The following is a 27,792-nucleotide window of genomic DNA, read 5'->3' as shown; positions in this document are numbered from 1 at the left end:
ATGGAGAATGTGAAAAAAGAAAAAAGATGGGGGGGGGGGGGCGATGGGAACTTCCGACAACCGCAGCCAAGTATTCGACATAGCTCAGTAAGATAATCCCGCACGCGGCTAAGCTACGTTGACGCTGAAAAGTATGGCGCAGAGGGCCCTACATGCCTGAGAGATCCGCTGATTTGTCCGTTCGTTGCGGGTTTTGCTATCGTCATAGGTTGCACGATCGCAATACAATTCTCGGTCGCAATAGAATTCTCGGGAAAACAAACGAAAATATAAGCAAAAAAGAATAACTGCAGATGTAGACGAAAGAAATGGACGCATATACGATCGTTCTGACGTGCTGAAAATCTCTGTGTTAACTTTACAGCTAGGTGTTGATGCTACTTGCTGTCCCCTAGTCTTTGCGTGAACACTGTAAACAAAAACAGTCACGTCATTTTTCTCTGCACGTTTTGTGCGGAAATTTCGCATCCTCAAAGAAAGTCCGTTTTGGCAGCGCGCCTCGTAAGTTGCTGCGCATAAGTTCTTGGACGTTTGAAGTGTTATGGAATGTGTAGTGCCAACGTCTACTTGCGTATTAGGTTACCCGAATATGTATTCAAAATCTGCATAAGCTAGCTTCTATGTATTGTGGGCTTATAAATGGGGAATAGCAGATGGTGTAGATGTTCGGAATTTGTCTGCGTTATTTTTCTAGCGTTCACTAGAAAACATGTGCAAGGTATGCCGGTAGTGTATTTGCAAAGCCCTTTTCGTTCCGGATTTAATACCGCAAAATTGGTGCCATTCTGAGAATTCGTTCCAAGTGCATTCAGCTTAGACAACTCCACGGCTAGACTTTGTAAATTTCAATATGGGCCATATGGTAATTAGTTTGAAGAGTTAATTAGTGGATTATGCATTTCAATTTTTACCACCTCACGAACTAGTGCTGTGATATCTGCCACAGGTAACATTTAAGAATATTCGAAAGTGTTCGCTGAAACACCGTGCATATTGTTTCATAATGACGTTTCGTCGGTTGGCTACCAACGAGAATAGAAAAATAAGCGTCTTGTTGAGAACGAGGGTCAATGCTACATTCCAGGCGACGCGGGAATTTATGCTTGTCACTGCGACCGATACATCGAAGACCGTTCCGGAACAAGAGTGCCACGCAACATTTCTTTGCAAAATACTACTATAGGCTTTTGAGTGCCCGACACTTCAGTTTGTGTCAACATGCCGTGAATGGCACACGGTGCCTAGTGTAAAAGCCACATGCTCTGCCTGCACAGGGCATTATGCAGTGCGGAAAAAGAATTGCTGGTCCATATGTCATAGTACATATCTCATCAAGGGAAATTGCTCTTTGAACTGCATGTAATGGCGGGTGGATCCACAGGCTCCCCCGAACCCCCAATCCTTCTCCCAAGACATGCCGGCTTCTCTGCGCATTGAGTGTGCAAAAAGGCTCCCTCTGATTACCATTTCATGCTCCATAAGCATTAATGAGCTCTTATGTTAAGTACGTGTGTAAACAAACTTGCGTGAAAAGGAAGGGAGGGGCACTACGGAAAAGCTGCTCAGGTATCCCCAAAACTAAGAAGTTTGGGAACCCCTGCCTTCTGTACCTGTGCACCGTTACATCTAAGAAAGGCCTGTATGTTAGCACACATTCCACGAGAATATGAAGTGACCTACATAGGGCTTCAATGTATCACTTATTATGAAGATACCCTGCGCATGACAGAAATGATGTATACGTATAGAACAAAATTGCTAATGTCATTTTGCTTCCACACACTTGTAGACAAAAGGGTCAGTTGCAGAATAAGAAGATACCACCAAAACAAGTAGGTTCATTCACGAGTGCATTCACACTGCTTATGTTCTGAATGTCTCAGAAATCTAGTTTAGCTCTCACTAAACAAGGCATCAACATTTTCGTTCTACTTCAACACACGGAACTTCCAAACAACTCAGGACATTAAGAGATCAGAAAAACAATATGCCATTAGCTTTTCTTGTGCACACATAATACTCTATTCATGCACAAGGATGTTCAATTAGGTAGTGGTCTCCTTTGATAACATGTCGCAGGAAAATTTACAGAATTCGCAATTTATCGCTAACGAATATTTTTCTGTACACAGGAGTCTCTTGTAGGCATAGCGAATAAACAAGTACTTCGCTGTTGAGCCGTTACATCAAAGGGATTTCACACGATCATGGCCACTGAAACATGTGCTGAAAACTGATTACTATAAATGTATCTGCAACCTTCAAGACACCTGGTCTAAACTATATCTTAATATAACTAAATAACTTAATTGTTAGTTATTCATATATTTATTTCCACAATGTGTGCCTACATAACTGGTACCACACTTTACTGTGGTGCTCTAAGTGTTGAGTCATGTCACATCAGCGTTCAAAATTGTTTCATTGCACTTTTCAAACACAATGAAACAGCTTGTAACATTATGCTAGCAGCTCAACATATTCCCGCATATAGTAACGCTTGTCTAACAGAATGCCATGCAGCATACTGCACACATATGCATTTTCCCAGTTCATTTTACTTTTATTAAGACATAGACACCTACATGGCTTAACTGTGTGGGTACATAAATGCTATTTGAGTTCACAAGTTACGAAAAAGTTTTGAAAGAAGAACGTGTACTGAAATGGTCACGTGTTGGCACAGGTGCCTCTTCACGTGGCTGTAAAGTGCCGAAGTCTGTAGGCGTATGTGTTACCGAAATTTCTGAGTGGGTGTCGACGTAGCTTTTAGCAATGGAACTTGCCAGAAAGGAGAAAATTGTTTTGCATGTTTACTTATTATATGTCGGTACTTTGTTGCCTAAAACAGATTTAAACAATTGGTCAGCAAAAGCATAATTTTTCAGATTTCATGTAATGCGGATGGGATAGGGCCAGAAGTGAAACAACTCGTTTAGAATACATTTCAGATAGTTTTCGAAAAATGAACAGCTATCATCAAAATAAGTATAAAACAATGTGCACATCTCGGTGTTCATAAGATTTGCAAGTTCCTGTTGTTCCGTCGCATGTTATGAAGCACTGTTTACTAAAAGCACAAGTGGAGTATCAGGAACACACGGGGAGTTTCCTTGCACACAAAGGGTTCTTCACTCAGTACAAATTATCTCTGTATAGCTAGGAATGCCTAGCTCCCCTAGAAACGTATACAGCCCCTACTACACACGTTCTCAAACTTTATCCCTATGTTATGCCTAAGGGGGGAGTTACTAAGCAAGGCAATATCATCAGCGAATCGCAAGTTGCTAAGGTATTCTCCATTAACTCTTATTCCCAATTCTTCCCAATCCAGGCCTCTGAATACCTCCTGGAAACACGCTGTGAATAGCATTTGAAAGATCGCATCTCCCTGCCTGACGCCCTTCTTTATTGTGATTTTGTTGCTTTCTTTACGGAGGACTACGGTGGCTGTGGAACCGCTATAGACATCTTTCAGTATTTTTACATACGGCTCGTCTACACCCTCATTCCGTAATGCCTGCATGTCCGCTGAGGTTTCGACTGAACCAAATGCTTTCCCATAATCAATTAAAGCTATATACAAGGGTAGGTTATATTCTGCACATTTCTCTAACACCTGATTGATAGTGTGAATATGGTCTATTGTTGAGTAGCCTTTAGGAATTCCTGCCTGCTCCCTCGGTTGACGTAGGTCTGAGGTGTCCCTAAGTCTATTTGTGATTACCTTAGTAAATACTTTCTGGGCAACGGACAGTAAGCTGATCGGTCTATAATTTTTTCAAGTTTTTGGCGCTCCCTTTTTTACGGATTAAGATTATGTTGGCACTCTTCCAAGATTCCGGTACGCTCGAGGTCATGAAGCATTGCGTATACAGGGTGGCCAGTTTTTCTAGAACAATCTGCCCACCATCCTTCAACAAATATCTGCTGTAACCTGATCCTCCCCAGCTGCCTTCCTCGTTTGCATAGCTCCGAAGCTTACTTTACTTCTCCCGGCGTTACTTGTGAGATGTCAAGTTTCTCTAGAATTTCCTCTTCCTCTTCCATTATCGTCGTGGTTGCCACTGGTACTGTATATATCTCTATAGAACTCCTCAGCCACTTGAACTATCTTATCCGTATTAGTAATGATATTGCCGGCTTTGTCTCTTAATGCATACATCTGATTCTTGCCTATTCCTAGCATCTTCACATACTTTTAGGCTTCCTCCGTTCCTGGGAGCAGGCTCAATTCTATCTATGCTATACTTATCCATATATATATATATATATATATATATATATATATATATATATATATATATATATATATATATATATATATATATATATATATATATATATATATATATTATAAAACGACTCATGTTTTCAGTGTTCCAAAGTTACTAGAAGACATTTTGATTGACGAAGTGCCTATTCAAAGCACAGAATATTCGTACTAAATTAATCAAAATAAAATCACTTCATTATTGGATTTATTATGTTAAGAACATGCCCTGTGCATAATTTTCTTCGTGAATAAATTACTTAAGAGAGATTGGCACCACTGGCATTCACAAAGCAACTTTGCAAGTGTTGAAAAACATTACTGACCCAATTTCCGGCCTTCTGTGCACAAATGTATTATACTGTGCAGGTGTCACTGTATACTCGATTCAATACGTAAATATTATATAAATATTTTTAGAGATATATATGTCACACCAGTGCTTATACAAATGCTGACACATATCTTGATGCAATATGTACGAATGAACTAGCTATGGAGGACTTGACATTTGACTCAATACGTAAAATACTCATGTATATAAGTTACAATAAGAGCCTTCTGTGCTAATAATGAACTTCCCAATTGCCACCACTCAACTTCTCTTGCAGCCCTCGATAGGATAGAATACTGACATCACTATATAGCATGCTGCATTCAGGTACTCAAATACCAAGAACAGACAATGAATTCTGATTAAACATAGGATTTTATTTGGTGCTCTGATGAAACAGACAGTGCAATGCTAACTTATTAAGCAATCAATTGCTCTAAGAAAGTACCCATTTGCAAAAAAGGAAGTATGAACAGAATAAGATTATAAGTATATCCGGAATGAGCCACGTAAACCAGAACCTAGAGCCAACAAATACATGAATTGGTCTAAAAGAACAAGTTCACATGTGGCAAAAGAGAATACCGGGGAAAAACATACAGAGCTTAGAAAGCAGATCATTGAGACATACGTAGTGTAATAATTATTACAACGAACATACATAGTCTCTAGGGGTATGCAAACAGTAATTTGTTATAGCGATGAACAATTATTCCTTTTCGAATAATGAATAGCCACAGTATTACAAAGCAAACTACTGATTTTACCGTCTTAATTCTATTGAGGTTTAACTGTACGTTTATGTTCTTTATCAGCTGTAAAGGCCTTGTGCGGGTCACTTTTCCTAATTTCTTTAGCTCTATGTTATATTACCTGCTGAAAAAAGATCTAGAGCAAATATGGGGACCTTTTGAAAAAAGTGTTTCAGGGACCGTATCAGATCACATCGAGACCTGATGCAGTAGAACAATATGCAACATGCTACAAGCCCATAGACATTTAACTAAAATTCTACTTCAACATAGTTGTTGACCTACCCTGCAGTATCACGGTGTTGTGCTCTCCACTTATGTCCGCTCAAACTACGAGACTGCTTAAAGGACACGGAACAGACAGTACAAATGTATGGCCGGTCACCTGTATGAATGCGCTGGTGTACCTTCATTGCACTCTTTAACGAGAAGCCCTGAAGGCATAAAGGGCACTGATATGTTTTCACCTGTGTGGGTGTGCAGGTGGTTCATTCAGGCGGTTCTTTTGTGAGAAGCTCTGAGAGCATGAAGGGCACTGGTTTGACTTCTCGCCTGTGTGGGTGCGCAGGTGGGATTTCATGCTGCGGTTTTGTGAGAAGGTCTGAAGGCATAAAGGACATTGATATGGCTTCTGGCCTGTGTGGGTGCGCAGGTGGTATTTCAGGCTGGCCTTTAGTGAGTAGCTCTTAAGGCATAAAGGGCACTGAAATGGCTTCTCACCTGTGTGGGTACGCATGTGTTCGTTCAGGTGGTTCTTTCGCGAGTAACTCTGAAAGCATGAAGGGCACTGTAAGGTCGCTCTGATTGTTCGGCTTCTTAAGTCTCACGAATCGGCCTCGTGCTTTGTCTATAGAGAGGGGGTTCACTTCCCCCCATGTCAGCGGGGCGACAGTTGCTGTGTTATGCGGGGTCACAGGCAACGCGCGGGGTTTGGTGACGCGTCGTGGCAGGTGCCAGGCGGGCGTGTGCCGATTTCTGGGAGTCAGTATTGTGCGCACGATGTTGGCAGTCCGCCGACGGGTCACACAGACCAGCCTTAAAACGAACCGCTGTACAAAAGGTATTGTGAGTCTGGCGCCCGAGTCCCTGACTAATTGGAGGCGCCGCCGAGGTTAAGAAGGACTTAGCAACTCTGACTCCGTGCTGCATGCAGTGAGCATGGACCTAATCCTCTACGCCTCCGGAAGGTAATCGCCAGCATTGTTGTTGGGTGCGACTGCCTGCGTGGTGTCTAAGACCAGCTTACCGTGCACGCTGTAGGAATGCGGTGCGCACGTAAAGAGCGCATTCGCACGACGGCGTCTTGGAAACACGCACTCAAAGAACTTTGTCTTGTAGACAATAAATTTGAAGGACAAGGAGGGTCATCCGTCTCCCAGACGGCCAGACTTTGAGTACAGCGGCACTTCGTGGTGCCGGTGCCCCTGCTTCCGAGACAGGTGCAGCCTAGACGCCGTTGGCATTTGAAACGGTCTAGCGATAACTTGTTCGGGCCTGGCGTGTTTTGCTGAGCCGGTCACTCACTACGGAGAAATGAGAGGGCAACGGAGTTTTGGCGAAGAAGGAAAAGAGCTTTGTTTTCCAATATGTTTATTTTTAAGAGTAAGCCCATCCCTGTGGGTGGTGGCTTAACAAACGGTTGACTCTGATTGGCAACTGAACCTGTGGGACGGGCCAACGGCCCTACCGCCTTTTTTTTTTCTTTGTATATTTGGGCTATAAAAATCGGGACGACATGCTGTCCCTGAGACTTGGCTGAAATCAGTATTACTGATAGATCAGTGAGGCTCCGTACCATGTACGTTAGACTTGGCTGAGATCAGGATTGCTGATAGACCAGTGAGCCTCCGTACTATGTACGTTAAAACGAGTCTGGGCTCTAACAGTCATTGAGACAGTCGAAGAGTGAGACCTTGTTTCTCAGTTGTTCAAAATTGTAATGTATTTGTTGTACCTGCCATGTATATAGAAAAGTTTACGTATAAATACTTCTTGTACATCCGACCTCATCGTTTCCTGCCTGCGTTTGATCAACAACTGCCGATCATCGTCCGATAAGCTTCAAGTTCCAACGGTGAAGCGAGGACGGAGAACGAACGAAACTTTACTGGCGCAGCACGACAGGATCGGCAAGCCCCACAACGAGCAACGAGCAGCGAGCCAGGCGCAAGGCATCAGAGGGCTACCAGCCAATTCCGCAACGGTTGCAATTCATCTGGACGAGGACGTCAGGCGGCGCCCCCAGCAGCAACGGGTGAGCGGGATTCCTTGCGTTTTGTCTAGGTTGGCATGGCTGTTGTTCAGTGAGGTTAATGGTGTTCACGCGCAGAACAGCGAATGCGAGTGAGGCTAACGTAAACATTGATACGGCATCTGAACAAAGAGAGGGTCAGAGACGGCAGGAACTACAACGCATCGGAGAGACCGAGTCTGAAACGTCGGATACTGAAATGGATAGTGAGACGCAAGGAGCTTCGCAGGCTCCAAGCACGACAGATCCAGAGACCATGGCGGTGAGACGCCTGGAGCTGGAGCTGGAAAAGGTGCGCCTACAGCTAGAGTGCGAGCGCATTGCTCTACGGAGAGTGGAGCTCGAGCAGTCGAGCAGGCCGCCTTCGGAGTCGGAAGGAAGCGATCGGCGCGGTGCCATCACGGATGGAATAGCACAATGTGCTAAAGTGCTTAAGGCATACCGGTTGCCGTGTGACGCTGACGTTCCGATATGGTTTGATGAGGTCGAAAAGTTGTTTGCATCTTTTCGAGTACCAGAACACAGCCGTGTACATTTGATCATGCCGGCGCTGGCCGAGCGGGTTCGTTATCTGTTGCGTGGCCTCAATGACGAGGAATGTACAGATTATGAGACTGTAAAGAAGGCAGTATTAGATGAACTTAAGCTCACGCCAGCTAAATACTTGGAGAGGTTTGAAAAGGCATCTAAACGAAAGGAGGAAACTTGGGCTCAGTTCGCGTCCCGCGCTAGAACCTATTTGGCCTATTACCTTCAATCTCGAAATGCGAACACCAAAGAAGCTATGACGGAGCTTATGGTTGCTGACCGTATGAAAGCTAGTCTAAGCTCAGAAGCCCTAGAATATGTTCTTTTGCGGGAGGGCGAAGATTGGTTTAAGCCAGTGGAGGTGGCAAAAGTACTCGAGACTTTCGAGCAAGCTAAAGGGAAAGGACGAGCAACTAAGCCAGCCGCAACAGCCTCATTGCCGCAGCGCGCAAAACTAGCTGGCCCGCAGAGGACAAATTTAAGATGCCACGTGTGTCATATACAGGGTCACCTAGCCAGAGACTGCCCAAAAGCTTCAGATAAAGAACCGCAGGGGAAGCCACCGACTGTGCAAAAACAAAGGGTACAGAAGGTTGCTGTTGTAAGTGAAGAACCTCCAGCAGAGCAAGAAAGAGTGCTAAGCGCTAGAGTACATGTCGTAGCTCAAAATGCTAGCTCGGTGAGGTCGAAGCTGGACCTAATCCCTATCATGTGCGGGGATATAGCAACGGAAGCTGTGTTGGACACAGGTAGTGAGATAACGGTAGTCCGTAAAAGTATGTTGCCCATCGATTTACAGGAGCCATCACGAACAGTAAGACTTGAGTCGGCATTCGGAAACACCATTCGAGCTAAGCTAGCTACGCTGCCCGTAGGCATGCATCGCCCGGGGGCTGTGATACAACCGCAGAGGATCGATCTGGTGTGCGCGGTTACCGACGAACTTGCAAACGGGGTTGACTGCCTGCTGTCAAAGGAAGATTGGGAACTACTACGGGCGCAGGAAAAAGAGGAGTTTGGAGAGGAAAATATTCCGCGGGCAGGGGTCCGATCAGTCGAAATGGTCGATAACACTGAGCCGGACTGCGGTCTAAGTTGCGAAGAAACGACAGATGAAATCCCTAAATTGCAAGGGAATAGTTTGATGCAGGATGTCAATGGGGTGCCCAGTCAGCGGGAGCTAGAACTAACCGAGAGTGTAGCTGAGTTGACAGGCACCGAGTGCCCGAGCAAATATGCTCTAGTTTACGATAGGAGGGCACGGACTAAAGAATCGTTCGTGGGAGCCAATCGAGTAAAGAGCAGGAAAGAAAGGATAGACAGAAACAGCCATGCCAGCTGGGACAGGCGTGAATGTTCCCGTTCACCCGAAGGATGTGTGCGTGGGACAGTTCAGCCTTGGTGGAACTTTCTGTGGCTGTTGTCGTCTATGTGTGTGAGGGTTATAAGACTATGGACATACTATGTATATAACCTGCATATGTTACTTTACTGCTGTTGTGCCGTGCAGTGCGTTGGAGTGTTCCTGTACATACATGAGTGTTTCTTTTGCATGCTCACTGTCATGAATGTGTTGAGCTTTCGCCCCTTTTTCTTTGTCGCTGTGAGAAAATTGTTTTTTCTCCGTGGTCCTTTCAGTTAATTTTCCTGTTCCTTACGGACACCGCAGCACCCGTGTGGGGCAGCGTATGTCAATTTTCTTTGACGACGGAACCTTCAGAGCCTAAATCTTATGATACAGCGCCCTTTGGCTCTTGTAGTATAGCTGGGAACATCGTAAGCCCAGTATACTCTTTAGGAGGGACGTGTAAGGTCGCTCTGATTGTTCGGCTTCTTAAGTCTCACGAATCGGCCTCGTGCTTTGTGTATAGAGAGGGGGTTCACTTCCCCCCATGTCAGCGGGGCGACAGTTGCTGTGTTATGCGGGGTCACAGGCAAAGCGCGGGGTTTGGTGACGCGTCGTGGCAGGTGCCAGGCGGGCGTGTGCCGATTTCTGGGAGTCAGTATTGTGCGCACGATGTTGGCAGTCCGCCGACGGGTCACACAGACCAGCCTTAAAACGAACCGCTGTACAAAAGGTATTGTGAGTCTGGCGCCCGAGTCCCTGACTAATTGGAGGCGCCGCCGAGGTTAAGAAGGACTTAGCAACTCTGACTCCGTGCTGCATGCAGTGAGCATGGACCTAATCCTCTACGCCTCCGGAAGGTAATCGCCAGCATTGTTGTTGGGTGCGACTGCCTGCGTGGTGTCTAAGACCAGCTTACCGTGCACGCTGTAGGAATGCGGTGCGCACGTAAAGAGCGCATTCGCACGACGGCGTCTTGGAAACACGCACTCAAAGAACTTTGTCTTGTAGACAATAAATTTGAAGGACAAGGAGGGTCATCCGTCTCCCAGACGGCCAGACTTTGAGTACAGCGGCACTTCGTGGTGCCGGTGCCCCTGCTTCCGAGACAGGTGCAGCCTAGACGCCGTTGGCATTTGAAACGGTCTAGCGATAACTTGTTCGGGCCTGGCGTGTTTTGCTGAGCCGGTCACTCACTACGGAGAAATGAGAGGGCAACGGAGTTTTGGCGAAGAAGGAAAAGAGCTTTGTTTTCCAATATGTTTATTTTTAAGAGTAAGCCCATCCCTGTGGGTGGTGGCTTAACAAACGGTTGACTCTGATTGGCAACTGAACCTGTGGGAGGGGCCAACGGCCCTACCGCCTTTTTTTTTCTTTGTATATTTGGGCTATAAAAATCGGGACGACATGCTGTCCCTGAGACTTGGCTGAGATCAGGATTGCTGATAGACCAGTGAGCCTCCGTACTATGTACGTTAAAACGAGTCTGGGCTCTAACAGTCATTGAGACAGTAGAAGAGTGAGACTTTGTTTCTCAATTGTTCAAGTTTGTAATGTATTTGTTTTACCTGCCATGTATATAGAAAAGTTTACGTATAAATACTTCTTGTACATCTGACCTCATCGTTTCCTGCCTGCGTTTGACCAACAACTGCCGATCATCGTCCGATAAGCTTCAAGTTCCAACGGTGAAGCGAGGACGGAGAACGAACGAAACTTTACTGGCACTAATATGGTTTCTCGCCTGTGTGGGTGCGCAGGTGGTATTTCAGGCTGACCGTTAGTGAGTAGCTCTTAAGGCATGAAGGGCACTGAAATGGCTTCTCACCTGTGTGGATACGCAGGTGTTCGTTCAGGCGGGTCTTATGCGAGAAGCTTTGAGAGCATGAAGCGCACTGATATGGCTGCTTCTCGCCTGTGTGGGTGCGCAGGTGGGACTTCATGCTGGCCTTTTGTGCAAAACGCTTAAGGCATGAAGGGCACTGAAATGGCTTCTCACCTGTGTGGGTGCGCTGGCGTTCATTCAGGGAAAACTTTCGCGAGAAGCACCGAGAGCATGAAGGGCACTTATAAGGCTTCTCGCCTGTGTGAGCACGCAGGTGGGCTTTCAGGCCGGCCTTTTGTGAGAAGCTCCGAAGGCATGAAGGGCACTGAAATGGCTTCTCACCTGTGTGGGTGCGCAGGTGTTCATTCAGGTGACCTATTCGCAAGAAGCTCTGAGAGCATGAATGACACTGATATTGTAGCCTGTAGCCTGTTTTTATCACTCATATTCCAGGAATCGCTTAACAGTGCTTCCATTCCACATGACTGGCAGGTGGGCAAGGTCATCCCAGTCTTCAAGAAAGGAAGCCGATCATCACAAAGTAACTACCGTCCTATTTCCATAACAAGCGTGTCTTGTAAAATAATGGAACATATTTTATACTCGCATATTGCTAACTTCCTAACATCCGTCAATTTTTTTCACCCAAGTCAACACGGTTTCCGCAAAAATTATTCCTGTTACACTCAACTTGCTCTTTTCTTGCACGATTTACATTTAAACCTAGATCGTAACATCCCGACTGACGCAATATTTTTAGATTTCGAAAAAGCATTCGATAAGGTCCCTCATGGTCGTCTTTTAATAAAGTTATCGCGTCTTAACATTCATCCTTGTGTTCTAAGCTGGATTCGAGGGTTTTTAACTAACCGTGAACAACTCGTATACGCTAACTCACACTCTTCAACCTTAACACCCGTGCTTTCAGGCGTACCTCAAGGTACCGTACTTGGTCCCCTCCTTATCTTAATATACATCAATGACCTACCTTGTAACATTTCTTCTCATATCCGACTCTTCGCTGATGATTGTGTGGTTTACCGAGCAGTTACTAACCCCAGCGACCATTTGGCGTTACAAATTGACCTATCGCGCATACAAAACTGGTGTACCACTTGGCTCATGTCATTAAATGTAGCTAAAACCGTGTTAATGTCTATTCATCGTCGTCGTAACTACGTTATCCCTAATTATAGCAACAATAACACGCAGATTGCAACAACGAATTCATTCAAATATCTTGGTGTGTACATCTCGCATGACTTAACTTGGACCTGTCATGTTAACCACATAATAAACTCTGCTAATCGTACTCTAGGTTATCTGCGCCGTAACCTCTTCCTCGTTCCTCCCTCTATTAAACAGCTTGCTTTTCTAACCTTTGTGCGGCCTAAGCTTGAGTATGCCGAAGCTATTTTTGACCCCCACCACAATAACCTTATTAATGCCCTCGAGTCGGTTCAGAACCGCGCGACACGATTTATCCTGTCAACTTATTCATACCATACAAGCATCGATCTCGGCACTAAAAGCCCAAATAAACCTACCCTCTCTAGCCTCACGCCGTAGAATAGCCCGTCTTAATCTTTTTCATAAATTATTTCATTCCTTGCCTCTTGACAACCCGTACATAAAAAGAGCACATCGCATTGGCCGCACCAGTCACTGTAATACAGTATATCCCCCACAAGCCCATACCGTTACTTTTCAGCAATCATTTTTTCTGCGCACAGCACGAGACTGGAATGGCCTGCCCGCCGAAGTTGCCACTATCATCGACCCACTTGCATTCAAGCGACTCATCGGAAATATCCCTTTGTAATTTGTAGTATCTCTTTGTCACTAACTCCCCACTCCCTCATGTAATGTCTCAAGAGAGACCTTTGAGGAAATGAATAAATAAATAGATATGGCTTCTCGCCTGTGTGGATGCGCAGGTGTGATTTCAGGCTGGCATTTTGTGAGAAGCTCTGAAGGCACGAAGGGCACTCAAATGGCCTTTCACAGCTGTGGGTGCGCAGGTGTTCGTTCAGGCGGTTCTTTCGCGAGAAGCTCCGAGAGCATGAAGGGCACTGATATGGCTTTTTGCCTGTGTGGGTGCACAGGTGACATTTCATGCTGGCCTTTCGTGAGAAGCTATGAGGGCATGAACGGCATTGAAATGGCTTCTCACCTGTGTGGGTGCGCAGGTGTATAATGAGGTTGCCCTTTTCTGAGAAGCTCTGTGAGCATGAAGAGCACTGATGTGGCTTCTCATCTGTGTGGGTGCGCAGGTGTTTCGTAAGCTTGCCTTTTTCTGAGAAGTACCGAGAGCATGAAGGGCACTGATATGGCTTCTCGCCTGTGTGGGCGTGCAGGTGTTTCATAACGCTGCCCTTTTCTGAGAAGCTCCGAGAGCATGAAGGGCCCTGATAGGGCTTCTCACCTGTGTGAGTGCGCAAGTGGATTTTTAGGTGGCTCTTTCGTGAAAAGCTCCGAGAGCATGAAGGGCACTGATATGGCTTTTCGTCAGTATCGATGCTGGCATGTGCATCCAGATGAAACAATTTATCAGCCTCGTGGTCACATAGGTCACATCGCTGAAGGAATCCTTGCTTTGTGTTGTCACATGTGGCAGTTGATGGAGAAATAGGAGGCCTCGATGCTGCACAAAAAAACTAAAGTAATTAAAGATAGCATGAAATGCCAAAAAGAAAACAGGTGCTGAATTTATTTACAAGCTTTATTTTTGGGGGAGGGGAGACCTTGAAGGTGATTTCAAGTATGATTCAACAAAGAAATTTTGATGGTCCTTCTTAATTTACTCAATAGTTCTGCATTTGAATGCTTGAAGATGATGTTTGTGATGTCCGCCTATAATAGAAATTATTTTTTTACAAGGGTGTAAAATTAGAAAGTCAGAGAACGTGGAGTGTTCGAAGATTTTGACGGATTTCTAGGAACCTTAACAAACAGTTTTAAAATGTTATGACCCAGCTTGCTTTCTGATCCTCAATGAGCACTTGAGGCTCGGAGGCCGTACTCGGCACTTGCAAAGCTTAGGATTCTCTGGCACAACAAATTTGTCTCATGTAAGACTTCATCAGTCGGTTTCTGGATGCCGCACCCTCCTTCTCTACCTCTAGATAGAACCCGCTATTTTTTTTTTACCTTCCCACGAGGCCATTATCTCCTCATTTTACAAGTCCGTTATAATTGAAGTATCAGTAATTTTGATAAAACAAATGCCGTCTGTGCAAATAGTTGCTGGCACAAAAAGTTTATCTGCTGTGGCAGACTTTTCAAACAAACAGCACAGCAAACAGACAATGCATTTTTTTCGCGATTTATCGTGTATATATTTGACTGATCCTATGGAAAACTAATTTCGCTTGATTCTGCAAGAACAACTTCCGTTCCAAGATAATTATGACATCTAACACAGTACGATAATTTCACGCTCATAGGCGAGGGTCTAAACGAAAACCCACACAGATCCCCACAAACATCCCCACAATTGACGTAGCTTATTATGGGGAAATGTCAGCTGATGGCGGGCAGTAGTGCAACTGCCAAAACCTCCGCCATAGTTTCAGGCTGGCGTGCTACATAATCAGCTACCTCACATGGAGGGTTTGTCGGTGTTGGCACTTTCACAATTTAATGTTAAATTAGCATACTGAGTCGCCGACCACAATTATGAATTTCTAGCAAGAACATTCGAATAATTGTGTGGGCAGTCTAAAAATGGTAACCTTAGTGGGGAAAATAATTTCAGTTTTTATAGCACCAACGGTATGTAAAGTGTACTTAATTTTGACTAGTGATGTTAAGCTGGTGTCGCGCATGATCAAACTACCGCGATGACGGACACCGAGGAGGTGTTCCGCTTTCCTTTGCCTCGCAGCTCGATACACGTCGCACAGAGTAAAAAAAGATGTAGGTATACAGTAGAACCTCGTTCATACACTTTGGAAAAAACCGCGAAAAAAATACACCAACTAGGAAAACGTACGATGCGAAGTAGCGAAAAAAATTTGTGACTCAACCTTTGTTGTCATCTACGTAACGCAAAGCGTCGCACTGATTGTTGCGGCACGATCCGCCGACGCGCGTCGAGCTGGTGGTGCTCCAACGGCCCGAGACCCGCTTAGCTGTTTTTCTATTACGTGGTGTTTTACGAGGGCGACGGGAAATCGAAACAAAATCGACCTGAGGGGCGACGCCTGACGCCGCCAAAGCTAAACACGATGCCCAGATAGCGCCGCCTGCAGGAGGGAACGGCGGCACGTTTGGATTACCGCCTACTAAAAGCGTGCAGTACGCTACCAATGGCACTACGCGCCACTCGCCGTAAAACATATAGGTGAAGATATTTATCGCAAAGGTTTCGCGGCAATACCTGTGAATGTGAACTGTGGGCGCACCGTCGTTTTCACGTGAGACAGACGGCCACAAACTGCTCTTGATTCCGCGCACCTCGCGCCTTTTCTTCTTCGCATGGGATCTAGCGGCCGGAAAACGCCTATAATCGCAGTGTGTAGCAGGGAACGGTGGCGCGCATCAGTTCTCGCCTATTATAAGCATGAGCTACACTTCCAACAGCAACACGCGCTGTCAAATAGATAGGCGAAGATGCTTATCATAATAGGATCTGCGGTAATAGATGCCAATGCCGTGTGCAACGACCTCGAAGAAGATTTGCTGGTACCGATATGAGAAACTAAGTGTGCACCGGCATTTTCACGTGAGACGGGCAGGTGAGTATTGCAGTGAAGCTGGCACGGCAGGCAGCTGTATACTGTTCTTGATCCTGCGCGCTTCACGCATTTTCTTCTTTTCGCGAGACCTAGTGGCCAGAGAACGTATTATACGATTGCAGTTTAGCGACGTGCTGAACGTTGGCGCAAAAAAAATCGTGTTTTCCGGGAATGTATCGCCGGTGAAAAATGACCGCAACTTTAGTGGGTCTTTTTTGTGTGTGCGCACGATTGCGAATATTGGCACCAGTAAAATGTCCGTAACAGGAACGTATCATTGAGGTTCTACTGTATATGTGCACGAACATTGACTCTGCAATGCCATCTGACTGGGCTGCGATGCACGAGTTCTGTTTCGCGAAAGCATTTGCAGTAGTTGCCAGCATGTCGTCCGCGGACTCAATCTGAGCCTCTGGCCTAGCGCGTGATCTCAAAACCAATCACCAAGATGCTTCACTGGTTCCAACAAATTTGAGGCCACTTTGCCGCAACAACCTGCCGTGCGCCCACCACCACGTCGGCTGGCAGTGAGTTTTAGAGCGGCAACTCTTAGGCGTCCGTTCCTGCAGCGAGCGTCAGCGTCGCCATTCTACCTCGCAACCGAGCGAATAGCAAATCGAAAGAGCGAACGTGGAGTGCAGCGGTAGGCGAAAAAAGCAGCGAGAGCGAAGAGAGCACGATGGGGAAAATAGAAGAGGAGGGTATGGCGAAAGCATGAGAAGAAAGGCGTAGTGCTGCGCACGAGGGTCTTCGTAGCGACGGTGGCTACAATACGTGTGCACCGTTTGTGTAGAAAAAAGCGCTGCATGAGCGAAGGTTGTCTGCGGCGACTGCTGTGAATCGCGCCCACGCATCACTCGCACGAAGGCAGTGTCATAATCGTCGCTGATTTTTTTTTTATGGCCATATAATGCTAAGAGCTTAAACAGAGGCTTAACCAGCGGCACTTTGTCAATATGCCGCGGCGAAAGTGGCTGTTTGGTGCACTGCCGACCAATATATACGTATATCCGCCGTACGTCATTTTAAAGCCGTGCAATTGCCTTTCAAATAAAAAGAGGTATATGGGACAAACAGTGTAAAAATTATGCGTGTCTCTACTCTCGCGAACACCATAGACCAGCGGAACAGGCGGAAGGCCAGTAAAGTAGTGCCGCACCGCACGGAAGGCACACGAGCGCCGGCAACGCGTATCTAAGGCGTCCGCGATTCGCATGGCTAACGCAGTAGACGCAGCGGTTGTCTCCATTCTGTGCGGAGCGGCGGTCGAGGAGGACAACGAGGCACCCTAGCACAGCCAGGGGAGCAAAACCAAATACATAGAAGGATCTAGGGCGCGTGTCATGGCGCTTCGGCGAAAAAGTACCTAGAAATGTGGTACGTGCAGGCGGCGCAGCGATCGAGCGCTGGGCTTGGGCCCAGCGCTCGATCCTGACCTGACCTGACCTGGGACCCAGCCTGACACGCTGGGCTGGGAGCCTGACCTCGCCAGACCCCCTGCGAGCGCGCCGCTTTTTCTCCCACGCTAGGATCCACCCAATCCTAACATTTCATTGCGCGAAGCATAGCGCCGTGTTGCTATGCTGTGCCATGCTATTTTTATATTCTGCTTTTCTTCTCAGCTCTCTCTCTCCCACAGCTTGGCGAAGCTGCGCACGTCAAAAGAAACCCATCGTGCTTCTAACAGCTCCACTGCAAAATTGTTCACGACCTTGATATCTGTGACACTGAGCCCATCATCAGAGGTGGTACAGTGATTTCACACTTCAGTGCAGGTCCTTGTGCAGGCAAAAAGCCTAGTTTGCGCACAATAAAACACTTTTGGCACAGAGTCCGATGGACGTGTGCTTACCATATACCATGCAAATTTTACCTGATATAGTCGATGCGTTATTGAAACGAGTTTGTACGAGGCTTACCTTATAAGCAAGGTTTGGAAATAATGCGGTGCTTCTCCACACTGCCACGCTAAAGGGTGCTACAGATGGGTTCGTCGATATGGCGCAGAGAAGGAACCAGACAGATCGTCATAAAAAGCATGTTTATTAACCCAGGATGCAACACAGCGCGACACTCTCGGCTTGTGCATAAAGGCTTACCGCAAGACCGATCAGCACGAGCGCCTGCACTTAACATGATATCACGCAATATAGTCATGTCATGCCAGGCACATTAGGGAGTTCTTGAATAAGGGTGGCAAAGGGTTCACGGCCGCAAGAAAAATAACAGTGTCAGCGCCAATGCGCATTCGCGAGACGCAAACAGGGTTTTGCATTTGCAGAACAGAACTAGATCTCATTTGCAGCATTGGTGAACTGCTCCAGCGTCATTTCCATGAGCAAATTATCGATGAGGTCAGTAGGTGAAGTCTACAGATCAGGTAGCTTGAGTTGCAATAATTGCATGACGATGGTATTTCACGTTGGATCGTGAAACCTACGTGGCTCCCGACTGTGTTCTCAGTCAGGGCATCCATGCACCCAAAGGCATGTTGACTGCAGAGATAAAATCAACGTTGTAGCTTTCGCCACTGTCCACACAAACCCCCACAAGATAAAGCACACGTGACCAATGGAGCTGCTTGAGTCCAGATAATCCCTTGGTCCATTGGCTGCAGGAGTGATGTTGTGGTTGACGGCAAGAATTCCACAAGTATAGTTCTGAGGTCCTTGACATGGCTATGCGCAACGTAGTTGCCCATTGTTATTAGAACCTTGTGTCCTTGACACTACAACTTCCTCACCATGGTGAGGAAGTTGAGAAGTTGAGAAGGACTGGTGAGTTCTTCACGAGTAGGTTGTTTTGAAGCGTGAACGAAGACAATTCACGCTTAAATGCCTTAGGGACAACGTCGGTGTGTACTTCCAAATACTCGATTAGGGCGTTTAGCACCGGGTCTCCTCGTTGCTGTTCGGCGAAGTCTTCCGCGCTTACTATTCCAAGGAAGGCGTCGTCATCCTCGTCATCTTGCGGCGGCGGGTCAATGGGGGCGCGTGATAGGCAATCGGCATCTGAGTGTTTTCGTCCGGACTTTTATGTTACAGTAATGTTGTATTCTTGTAGTCTGAGGCTCCACCGTGCCAGTCGTCCTGAAGGGTCCTTTAAGTTAGCTAGCCAACACAACGCGTGATCGGTGACCACTTTGAATGGCCTGCCATGTAGGTAAGGGCGAAATTTCGCTGTAGCCCAAACAATGGCGAGGCATTCCTTTTCGGTTGTAGAATAATTGCTTTCCGCTTTTGACAACGACCACCTAGCGTAAGCTATCACGTGTTCATGTCCATCTTTTCTCTCGACTAGGACGGCACCGAGGCCCAGGCTACTGGCGTCAGTGTGTATTTCGGTATCGGCGTGCTCGTCGAAGTGCGCAAGTACGGGCGGCGACTGCATGCGTCGTTTGAGTTCTTGAAATGCGTCGGCCTGCGGCGTTTCCCACTTCATCTCGACGTCACATTTAGTTAGCTGTGTCAGCGGCTCAGCGATGCGTGAAAAGTCCTTGACAAATCGCCTGTAGTAGGCAACAAGAAATCTACGCACTGCTTTCTTCTCGATGGGCTGCGGGAACTTTGCGATGACAGCTGTCTTCTGCGGGTCGGGGCGGACTCCAGACTTGCTGATGACGTGGCCTAGGAACAGAAGCTCATCGTAAGCGAAGCGGTACGTTTCTGGCTTCAGAGTGAGCCCTGATGACTTGATGGCCTCTAGTACTGTTGCAAGCCGCCTAAGGTGATCGTCGAAATTTCCGCCGAAGACAACGACGTCATCCAAGTAAACGAGACAAGTCTGCCACTTCAATCCTGCTAAAACCGTGTCCATCACACGCTGGAATGTTGCAGGCGCCGAGCACAGTCCAAATGGCGTAACCTTGTACTCGTAGAGGCCGTCTGGGGTGATGAAGGCGGTCTTCTCGCGATCTCTTTTGTCGACTTCTACTTGCCAATAGCCAGACTTGAGGTCCATCGACGAGAAGTATTTAGCGTTGCAACGCCGATCCAATGCGTCGTCTATCCATGGGAGAGGGTATACGTCCTTCGTGATCTTGTTCAGACGACGATAATCGACGCAGAAACGTAGGATTCCGTCTTTTTTTTTTAATCAGGACAATAGGGGATGCCCACGGGCTTTTCGACGGCTGGATGAAGTCGTCGCGCAGCATTTCGTCGACTTGTTTTCTTATAGCTTCACGTTCTCGCGGCGAAACTCGGTAAGGGCTATGGCGGAGTGGTCGAGCGCACTCCTTGGTGATAATGCGATGCTTGGCGACTGGTGGTTCTCGAATCCTCGATGACGTCGAAAAGCAGCCTTTGCATCGTCGAAGCAGACTTCCGAGCTGCTGTTGCTTAATCAAGGGGAGACTTGGATTAATGTCGTAGTCTGGTTCGGGAACCATGGTCGTCGGGGTAGATGCGGCGAAATCTGAGAGGACAAACGCATTACTGGTTTCCAGAATTTCCTCGATGTACGCAATCGTCGTGCCCTTGTTGATGTGCTTGAACTCCTGGCTGGAGTTGGTCAGCAACACTTCAGTTTTCCCTCCATACAGTCGAGCGATCCCTCTTGCGACGCAAATTTCACGGTCTAGCAGTAGACGTTGGTCGCCTTCCATGATGCCTCCTACGTCAGCTGGTGTTTCGGTGCCGACCGAAATAACAATGCTGGAGCGAGGCGGGATGCTCACTTGATCTTCGAGCACACTGAAGGCGTGGTGACTACGAGGGCTCTCCGGCGGTATCGCTTTATCTTCCGACAGCGTTATATTGACTTTGACTTCAGGTCGATGATTGCGCCGTGTTGGTTCAGGAAGTCCATACCGAGAATGACGTCTCGTGAACACTGTTCGAGGATAACGAAGGTGGCAGGGTAAGTCCGGTCATGAATGGTTATTCTTGCCGTGCAGATTCCAGTCGGCGTGATGAGGTGTCCTCCAGCGGTCCGAATTTGAGGGCCTTCCCTTGCGGTCTTAACTTTCTTCAACTGGGCGGTGATGTGTCCACTCATTACGGAGTAATCAGCCCCTGTGTAAGGCGGCAACTGCGTGGCCGTCGAGAAGCACGTCGAGGTCGGTGGTTCTTTGTCTGGCGTTGCAGTTAGGTCTTGGCGTCAGATCACGGCTGCGTCGTGTTGAACTGAAGTTGGAACGTCGCGTCGTCAAGTAGTCTTTCATCGGTGTAGTCTTGGCTTCCTGACTTCGTCGGGACGGCGGCGTGTCGTTATTATGTCGTCGGGATGGTCTCTTCGGAGTCTTCGTCGGCGGCGGAGGATCTTCATCAGTTCGACGAACAGCAACCGCACCTCCATCGGTTGCTGCTTTTAGTTTTCCGGATAAGGGCTCGCAGAGCGGCCCCGTGCTGGGCCAGTGTATGGACGGCGCTGCGGCGACAGGTAGCGGCCTGTTGACGGCGACCGAGACGGCCGTAGAGGGCTCCACTGAGTAGCGGCGAGGCAGTCGGCGATGTCACGAGGGCGTTCACCTTCCCGAGGGCGCGGTGCGTTAACGGCGAACCCTCGCAATCCCAGGTCGCGGTAAGGGCATCGGCGGTACACATGGCCGGCTTCCCCACAGTGGTAGAGCGGGCGGTGGTCAGGAGCGCGCCAAACGTCTGTCTTTTTCGGGTAGCTGCGCTGGCCGACGGGTGGGCGTGCTGGCGGCGGCGGTGCTCGACGGAATTGCGGCGTTACAGGGCCCTGGCACGGTCGTGGAGGGGGACCTTGACGGCGGGCGACGGCGGCGTAGGTCATCGCCTCTGACTGGGGCTGCGATGATTGGGGTTGTACCTCGGGAACTCCGAGCGATCGCTGGACTTTGACAGTTTCGGCGACTGAGGCCACTTGAGGTTGCGATGAAGGGAAGATTATTTGAAGCTCCTCTCGTACGACTGCCCGGATGGTCTCGCGCAGGTCGTCGGTGGTCATTGATTGAAGTCCGGCGTAGCTTGTTGGCTTGGTGCGTCGGTCGAATTGCTGGTTCCGCAATTCCAGTGTCTTCTCGATGCTCGTCGCCTCACGAAGAAACTCGTCGACGGTCTTCGGTGGGCTTCTAACCATTCCGGCAAAAAGTTCCTCCTTTACACCACGCATAAGTAGGCAGACTTTCTTCTCCTTGGACATTTCCGGGTTGGCGTGGCGGAACAGACGGCTCATTTCCTCAGTGAAGATCGCGATCGTCTCATTCGGCTGCTGCGCTCTGGTCTCCAGTAGAGCTTCGGCTCGCTCTTTTCGCACGACGCTTGTAAATGTTTGCAGGAAGCCGCTTCGGAACAGGTCCCCCGTCGTCAAGGTGGCTTCTCGATTGTCTAACCACGTCCTGGCGGCGTCTTCCAATGCGAAATGGACATGTCGCAGCTTGTCGTCGCTTGTCTAGCTGTTAAACGTAGCGATCCTCTCATACGTTTCCAGCCAGCTTTCCGGGTCCTCAAATGTGAAACCGCGGAACGTCGGTGGTTCCCTGGGCTGCTGCAGCACGATGGGGGACGCTGGGGCTGCCATTGGGGTTGCCTTTGCCACAATCTTCTTGGTCTTCTCAGGTAGAAGTCTGTGCTCCGGGGGCAGTTGAAGACGGCGGCTTGCTCGATGGTCCGGGACTACGTTGGTGTTCGCTTTGCGGTCCGGGCTTGGATCACGGCTTGTCGGGGGCGTCCGGTACATGAACAAAAAGCACCTCCACCAGATGTCACGTGGTGGTGACGTTGAAGAACACAGTAGCAATACTGTGAAAGACAAAACTAACTTTTACTGGGCGAACCTGTGCCCACAAAACCGGCTACACTTATAGCACAACGCTAGCGGCGAACACGGTCGGCGATCGTCGAAAGTCTGATCAGCGGGTCAAGCGCGTCGGCTTTTATACACAATCGTCGAATGTTCTAGACTAATCGTTGGGACCAGCGTGCCTTTCACAAAGTTCTACACCATTCGCGTCAGGCGATGAAATCAGATAACATAAGGTTCGGCGACAACAGAAAGCGGATAGAAGCATCGATAACTTTCCAGAAACTTCGGATACATGCAGGCGCGTCTCGCGCTGTGCCATAACATTTGTTAGGCGGCGAAACGTGGGCGCCCGATAAAGATAAGTACACGTGTCAGTATCATGTGTCAGGTCATATCAATGTTTTCAATTGTTTCATTACATTGTTAAAAGACAATCAACTAGTTTTTCACATTATGGTGAAACATGCTGAGTTACCTCGGCAGGTCAACATATCCGAGCATACGGTAACGCTTGTGCAAAAGAATGTCATGCAGCATGCTGTACATATATGCATATTCCCAGTTCAGACTTTACGTAACACAAAGAAGCCTACATGGCTGAACTGTGTGGATAGACAAATGCTATTTGAGTTCACAAGTTACAAAGCTTTGAAAGAAGAGCCTGCACTGAAATGGTCATGTGTTGGCACAGGTGCCTCTTCACATGGCTGTAAAGTGCCAAAGTCTAAAGGTGTACATGTCCCAAAAATGGCTGAGTAGATGTGGAGGTAATCCTTAGGAGTGGAACTTGCCAGCAAGTAAGATATCGTGTCGCGTGTTTACTTATTACATGTCAGTACATTGTTGCCCAATATACATCAAACTAGTGGTGTGCAAAATTCGTTTTTCAGATTAAATGAAAGGCGAATGGAATAGTGTCAGAAGCAAAACAAGTCAAATGTAAAATATGTTTCATATAGTTTTCAAAATATGACCAGGTATAATCAAATTATTTATAAAACAATGTGCACATACCGCTGTTGATGACATTGGCAAGTTCCTGTCATTCACCTGCACTTTTATGAAGCACTGTTTACTAAAAGCACAACTAGAGCATAAGGAACAAATGAGGAATTCGCTCGCACATAGCAAGCGCAAATAATCCCTATATAGCCAGGAAAGTGTAGCTCCCTTATCAACGTATACACGCTCTATTGATCAGATTATCATATCTTAAGCCTATGCTATGACCACGGGTATGAACGGGATTGCACACGTAATGCTTGTTCGAAGGCTGCTAGAAAATATTTCTGCATACGAAGTGCCCATTCGAAGCATCAAATATTCACAGTGATTTAATCAAAATAAAAACACTTAGTTCTTCGATTTATTATCTTAACAAGAAGCCCTGTGAACAATTTTTTGAGGGAGGAAATTCCTTACGAGTGACACAATTGCAGTTCGTAAAGAATTTTTACAAATGTCAAAAAACATTATTGGCCCAATTTCTTGCATTCTGCACACAAACGTATGATACAGTGCAAGTGTATTTGTATGCTAGATTCGAAATAAGTACATTTGATATAAATATTTCTATAGATTTATGTCACAACAGTGCTTACACAAATGCTGATACATTTCTTGAAGTAAAATGTAGGAATGAATTAGGCATGGGGCACCTGACATTTGACTCAAGACGTAAATTGCCTCTTAGTTATAACAAGTGCCTTTTCTACTAATATTTGACTTCCAACTGCCATCACACAACTTGTCTTGCAGCCCCTGACAGAATAAAATACCACCATCACTATATTGCATGCTGTCATTCAAGTATTCGAACACCAAGAACAGACAATGAATACTCATTAAACAAAGGGTTTTATTTGGTGCTCTGATGAAACAAACAGTCGAAAGCTAACTTACTGAACAATCAATTGCCCTAAGAAAGAACCCAGTTGCAAAAAAAGCAAGGAAAAACCAAACAGGCATGAATAGACAAAGATAAAAAGAATCTCAAGGATGAACCACGTAAACTGGAGCTTAGAAGCAACAAACACATGAATTGGTCTAGAAGAACAAGTTCACATGTACCAAAAAATAATAGTGGGATAAAAGAAAGGCAAACAAAGAACTTAGAAAGCAGATTATTCATATATTGCAGTGTAATAATAATTATTACAATGAAGATACATAATTTGTAGCGGCATGCGAACAGTAATTGTTTAGGAAGGTACGGACGTTGATTATTTTTCGAATAATGAAAAGCCACAACAATGCAAATTGCTGATTTTACCGTATTCACTATATCAAAGTTTAACTTTATGTTTACATTTTTCTCGGCTATAACAGGTTTGTGTGGGTCAGTTCTCATAATTTATTCTGCACTATTCTTCCTGACATGCTGAGAAAAGATCTAGAGCAATTATGGTGACCTGAAAAAAGTGTTCCGGAACTCCTTTAAGAGCACATCGAGACATTTATACTACCTGATGCAGAAGAACACTATGCAATATGGTACACGTCTGCAGATATGTAATTTGTAGTCTAGTGCAACATTGGTTGTTGACCTACCGAACAATATCATAATGATGTGCTCTCTTATGTCTGCTCAAGTGATGAGACTGCGTAAAAGATTTGGAACAGACGGTGCAGCTGTATGGCCGGTCACCTGTATGAATGCGCTGGTGTACCTTCATGGCACTCTTCAACGAGAAGCTCTGAAGGCATGAAGGGCACTGAAATGGCTTCTCCCCTGTGTGGGTGCGCTGGTGCTTCATAAGGTTGCTCTTTTCTGAGAAGCTCTGCGAGCATGAAGGGCACTGATATGGCTTCTCACCTGTGTGGGTGCGCAGGTGTTTTATAAGCTTGCCCTTTTCTGAGAAGCTCTGAGAGCATGAAGGGCACTGATATGGCTTCTCACCTGTGTGAGTGCGCAGGTGTCTTATAAGCTTACCTTTTTCTGAGAAGCACCCTGAGCATGAAGAGCATTGATATGGCTTTTCACCTGTGTGGGTGCGCAGGTGTCTCGTCAGGCTGCACTTTCCTGAGAAGCACCGAGAGCATGAAGGACACTGATATGGCTTTTCCCCTGTGTGGGTGCGCTGGTGCTTGATAAGGTTGCTCTTTTCTGAGAAGCTCTGCGAGCATGAAGGGCACTGATATGGCTTCTCACCTGTGTGGGTGCGGAGGTGTTTCATAAGCTTGCCCTTTTCTGAGAAGCTCCGAGAGCATGAAGGGCACTGATATGGCTTCTCACCTGTGTGAGTGCGTAGGTGTCTCATAAGCTTGGCTTTTTCTGAGAAGCTCTGAGAGCATGAAGAGCACTGATATGGCTTCTCGCCTGTGTGGGTGCGTAGGTGTCTGATAAGGCTGCATTTTTCTGAGAAGCTCCGACAGCATGAAGGACACTGATATGGTTTCTCGCCTGTGTGGGTGCGCAGGTGGAATTTCAGGATGGCCTTTTGTGAGAAGCTCTCAAGGCATGAATGGCATTGAAATGGCTTCTCGCCAGTATGGGCGTTGGCATGTGTTTCCAGGTGAGACAGTTTATCAGTCTCACAGCCACATAATTGACATCGGTGGAGCCATCCTTGCTTCAAGTTGTCACATTTGGCAGTTGACAGAGGAATAGAAGGCCTCGGTGCTGCACAAATAAAACAAAAGTAAGTAAAGGTTATTATAAAATGCCAAAAAGGAACAGAGATGCTGAATTTAATGACAAGTTCTCTTTTTTTATTTGTGAAATCTTGAGGGTGATTTCAAGTATGATGAAACAAAGAACTCCTTATGCCCCTTTTCTTAATTTAGCCAATATTTCTACATCTGAATGCTTCATGACCCTGTTTGTGAAGTCCACCAATAAAAATTGTTTTTGGATAGCCAAAAAATTACAATGTGACAAAATGTGGGGTGTTTGAAGACTAACAGTACGACCCTTAGAGAAAAGTATAAAAATGGTTTGACCCAGCTTGCTCTGTCATCCTCAATGAGCAATCGAGGCCCTGAGGCCACATTTGGCACTTGCAAAACTTCTTACAATTCTTTGGCACAACAAACTTATCTCCTAAGAGAGTTCATCAGTGGGTTTCTTCTTGATCACACACTAAGCTCGTGGAATGGCACGCGAATTCCGATATCTCCGGAGCGACCACGCTGTTATCACGCGATAATGTGCTCGCTCGCAGAGGGCTGCGGGGAGAGGGCATGTTCACCGCTACCGCTGCTCTTCGCGCCTGGCCGCGACACTGCAGCCAAGGCAACCTGTTCCCTCCTTTCCCTTTCTTGGAACCGCGAAGACTCCCTCCGCCGCTCGGGGAGAAGCGCTATTCCCCCGATGCATCGTTGTCTTTCGGCTGAGGAGCTTGCGAGTGGCCGCATCTCAATTCAGCCGCTGAGACCGCCGCACGCCGTCCCCCTGCTGCGCTCGGCCTCCGTGGGCGACTGAGCGCCCCAGGGTCCTAGCGCGGGTCCACTCTGGGTGAGCTGAACTCTTATCAGCCTCTTTGTGGTTCCAACATTGTGCGGTTTCTTTCGCCTCAGATGTACTGTACTCTAAGGTGAATAGCTCTGTCCCCCTGGCCTCAACCCGCCGTGGTCGCAACTCACTGCGAACCGCGGGTTAGGGGTCACAGCTCGGACAGTTAGGGCTGCTGCGAAAGTGCTAGCGAGCGACTGCCGCTCCGCCAGCGCTGTACGATTCAGAGAAGGGTCAGGAATTAAGGGAAAATCAGACATCCACCCGTTCGTAGCCATTGCTACAAAGGAAACCCACACGGGTTCCTTGAAAGAAAAGCCTCATAGTTGAAGAAAAATTCGTCCTGGTCCGGTACTCGAACCCGGGACCACCGCCTTTCCGGGGCAGCCGCTCTAGCATCTGAGCTAACTAGGCGGCTAGCAGATGGCAGGGCGAAGTCGAATGTCTACAACACGAAGCAAAGGCAAGAGTTTGACGTAGTAGTTCTGCGGAAACCCGCAAGGTGGAGAGAAGTAATGAATAAAGGGAAAATCAGACATCCACTCGTTCGTAGCAATTGCTACAAAGGAAATTCACACGGG

The 27,792-nt window shown here is 47.1% G+C and overlaps 3 protein-coding genes across 8 annotated transcripts in view; 2 read left to right on the top strand and 1 right to left on the bottom strand.

Moving 5' to 3' along the window:
* The window catches only part of LOC139048762 (zinc finger protein 239-like), a 62,439-nt gene that overhangs the window by 1,762 nt on the left and 32,885 nt on the right, over positions 1–27,792 (bottom strand). For 2 of the 5 annotated variants that reach the window (XM_070523343.1, XM_070523344.1), the window contains one exon: positions 24,597–26,380. The exons of 1 other annotated variant lie outside the window; for it this stretch is intronic. In XM_070523343.1, coding sequence (XP_070379444.1) covers positions 25,305–26,380 — 1,076 coding nt within the window. In that variant the 3' untranslated portion in view covers positions 24,597–25,304. Of the gene's footprint in view, positions 1–12,812; positions 13,953–24,596; positions 26,381–27,792 lie in introns of those variants that run through there. 2 more of the 5 variants (XM_070523346.1, XM_070523345.1) reach the window with 2 other exon arrangements.
* LOC139048765 (uncharacterized) overlaps positions 1–27,792 on the top strand; it is a 148,020-nt gene that overhangs the window by 96,781 nt on the left and 23,447 nt on the right. The window lies entirely within an intron of this gene.
* LOC135903804 (uncharacterized) lies at positions 7,472–11,711 on the top strand (the record flags this gene model as incomplete). The annotated part of the gene is made up of 3 exons (XM_070523166.1): positions 7,472–7,523; positions 7,862–9,432; positions 11,667–11,711. Coding segments are annotated over 3 exons (1,668 nt in total), but the record flags the coding sequence as incomplete, so codon positions are not given.

The sequence above is a fragment of the Dermacentor albipictus genome, chromosome 8 (assembly GCF_038994185.2).
Source record: "Dermacentor albipictus isolate Rhodes 1998 colony chromosome 8, USDA_Dalb.pri_finalv2, whole genome shotgun sequence".
Classification (NCBI taxonomy): domain Eukaryota; kingdom Metazoa; phylum Arthropoda; class Arachnida; order Ixodida; family Ixodidae; genus Dermacentor; species Dermacentor albipictus.
This window is presented reverse-complemented; position numbering and strand designations above follow the sequence as displayed.